At 66.9% G+C, this 1301-nt stretch overlaps 1 protein-coding gene across 1 annotated transcript; it reads right to left on the reverse strand.

The window, feature by feature from the left end:
• Positions 1–9: 9 nt before the first annotated feature.
• LOC113408269 (repressor of yield of DENV protein homolog) lies at positions 10–1118 on the reverse strand (the record flags this gene model as incomplete). The annotated part of the gene is made up of 4 exons (XM_026661445.1): positions 10–117; positions 200–355; positions 807–845; positions 1074–1118. Coding segments are annotated over 4 exons (348 nt in total), but the record flags the coding sequence as incomplete, so codon positions are not given.
• Between the last annotated feature and the right edge of the window lie 183 nt (positions 1119–1301).

The raw sequence follows: 1301 nt of genomic DNA on the forward strand, positions 1-1301 counted from the left end.
CCCCCCCCCTCACCTGAAGCTGCGGTTGCAGGAGGGGCAGTGGAACTCGGCCGTGCCCCACATCTTGTCGTAGGGCACCGGGTCATAGCGCTTCCCACACAGCCGGCACCGGGACACCTGTGGGGGTCCCCAGAGAGTGAGTGTCCTGGGCCACAGCCTGCCCCGCCCCGCCCCCCACCGCCAGCCCCGGCAGACGCACCTGCTTTCTCTCGGGCACACGGCGCCACCAGGCGCTGTCGCAGGCCTGGCAGGCGAACTGGCGCTCGGCCGAGGGGATGAGGTTGCGTCTGGCGTGGTCGAACATGCGCAGGTTCCGCTCCGTCAGGGGCAGCACCTTCAGCTGCTGGGCTATGGCCTGGGGGGCAGAGAGCCGGGGGCAGCATGGGGACCTGGGGCTCAGGTCACCTCCGTTCTCCTCCCTCCTCTGCTGCTGAGGTGCTGGGCAAACACGTCCCTCCTCGGTGCCTCCTTCCCGTTCCACCCGCCTCTGTTCAGATGGCGACATGCCCAGGGGTGGGCTCGCTCTGGGTCTGGGCAGAGCCTGGCGTGACGGGGCCCCAATCTCAGCCGGGATCTGGGCAGCGCCCGGCGCAATGGGGCCCTGATCTCGGCCGGGGTCTGGGCGGAGCCCGGCCCGACAGGGCCCTGATCTCGGCCGGGGTCTGGGCGGCGCCCGGCCCGACAGGGCCCTGATCTCGGCCGGGGTCTCTATTCGCCACGGTAGTAGCAGCGAAGGGAAAGATCTGCCAGGAGCAGGGAGGCAAAGTCTTGGTCCCTGTGGGTCCCATGGGCCCAGCCCCCCTCACCTCGATGTCCTTGTCGCTCTCACAGTCGAGGCTGGGTTTCTGCGCGGGGGAAGAGATAAGAAATAAAGTTAAAATGCAAATAACCAGATGTGTGTGAACAGCCACCCCAGCGCCAAGACAGGGGCGCCTCCCCCTCCCCCTGCAGGGCGTCTCCCCTCCAGCAAGGGACACGGACACATATAGACAGGCACACGTGTGCTCATGTGTATACACACACACGTGTGCACACACAGAGGGATCAGCACAGACACACACACAGACACACACCTGTTTCTGTTGCTCCTCTTCTTGCTTCAGTTTCTCCACCACTTTCTAGACGGGAAGCGAGAGGAGCCTGGCATGAGGGGATGGTTCAGGGAGACCCCGGGCTTGACCCACCCCAGCCCCAGCCCAGCGCCCCAGGCCGCACAGACGCCCCCCACTCTCCCCGCGGCCAGCAGCGGGCCCAGTGCAGCCTGGCTGGCCGCCCAGTGAGGCAGGGCCCGAGCTGCGTCG

This window comes from Terrapene carolina, unplaced genomic scaffold, assembly GCF_002925995.2.
Source record: "Terrapene carolina triunguis isolate 2854851 unplaced genomic scaffold, T_m_triunguis-2.0 Scaffold4507, whole genome shotgun sequence".
NCBI lineage: Eukaryota > Metazoa > Chordata > Testudines > Emydidae > Terrapene > Terrapene triunguis.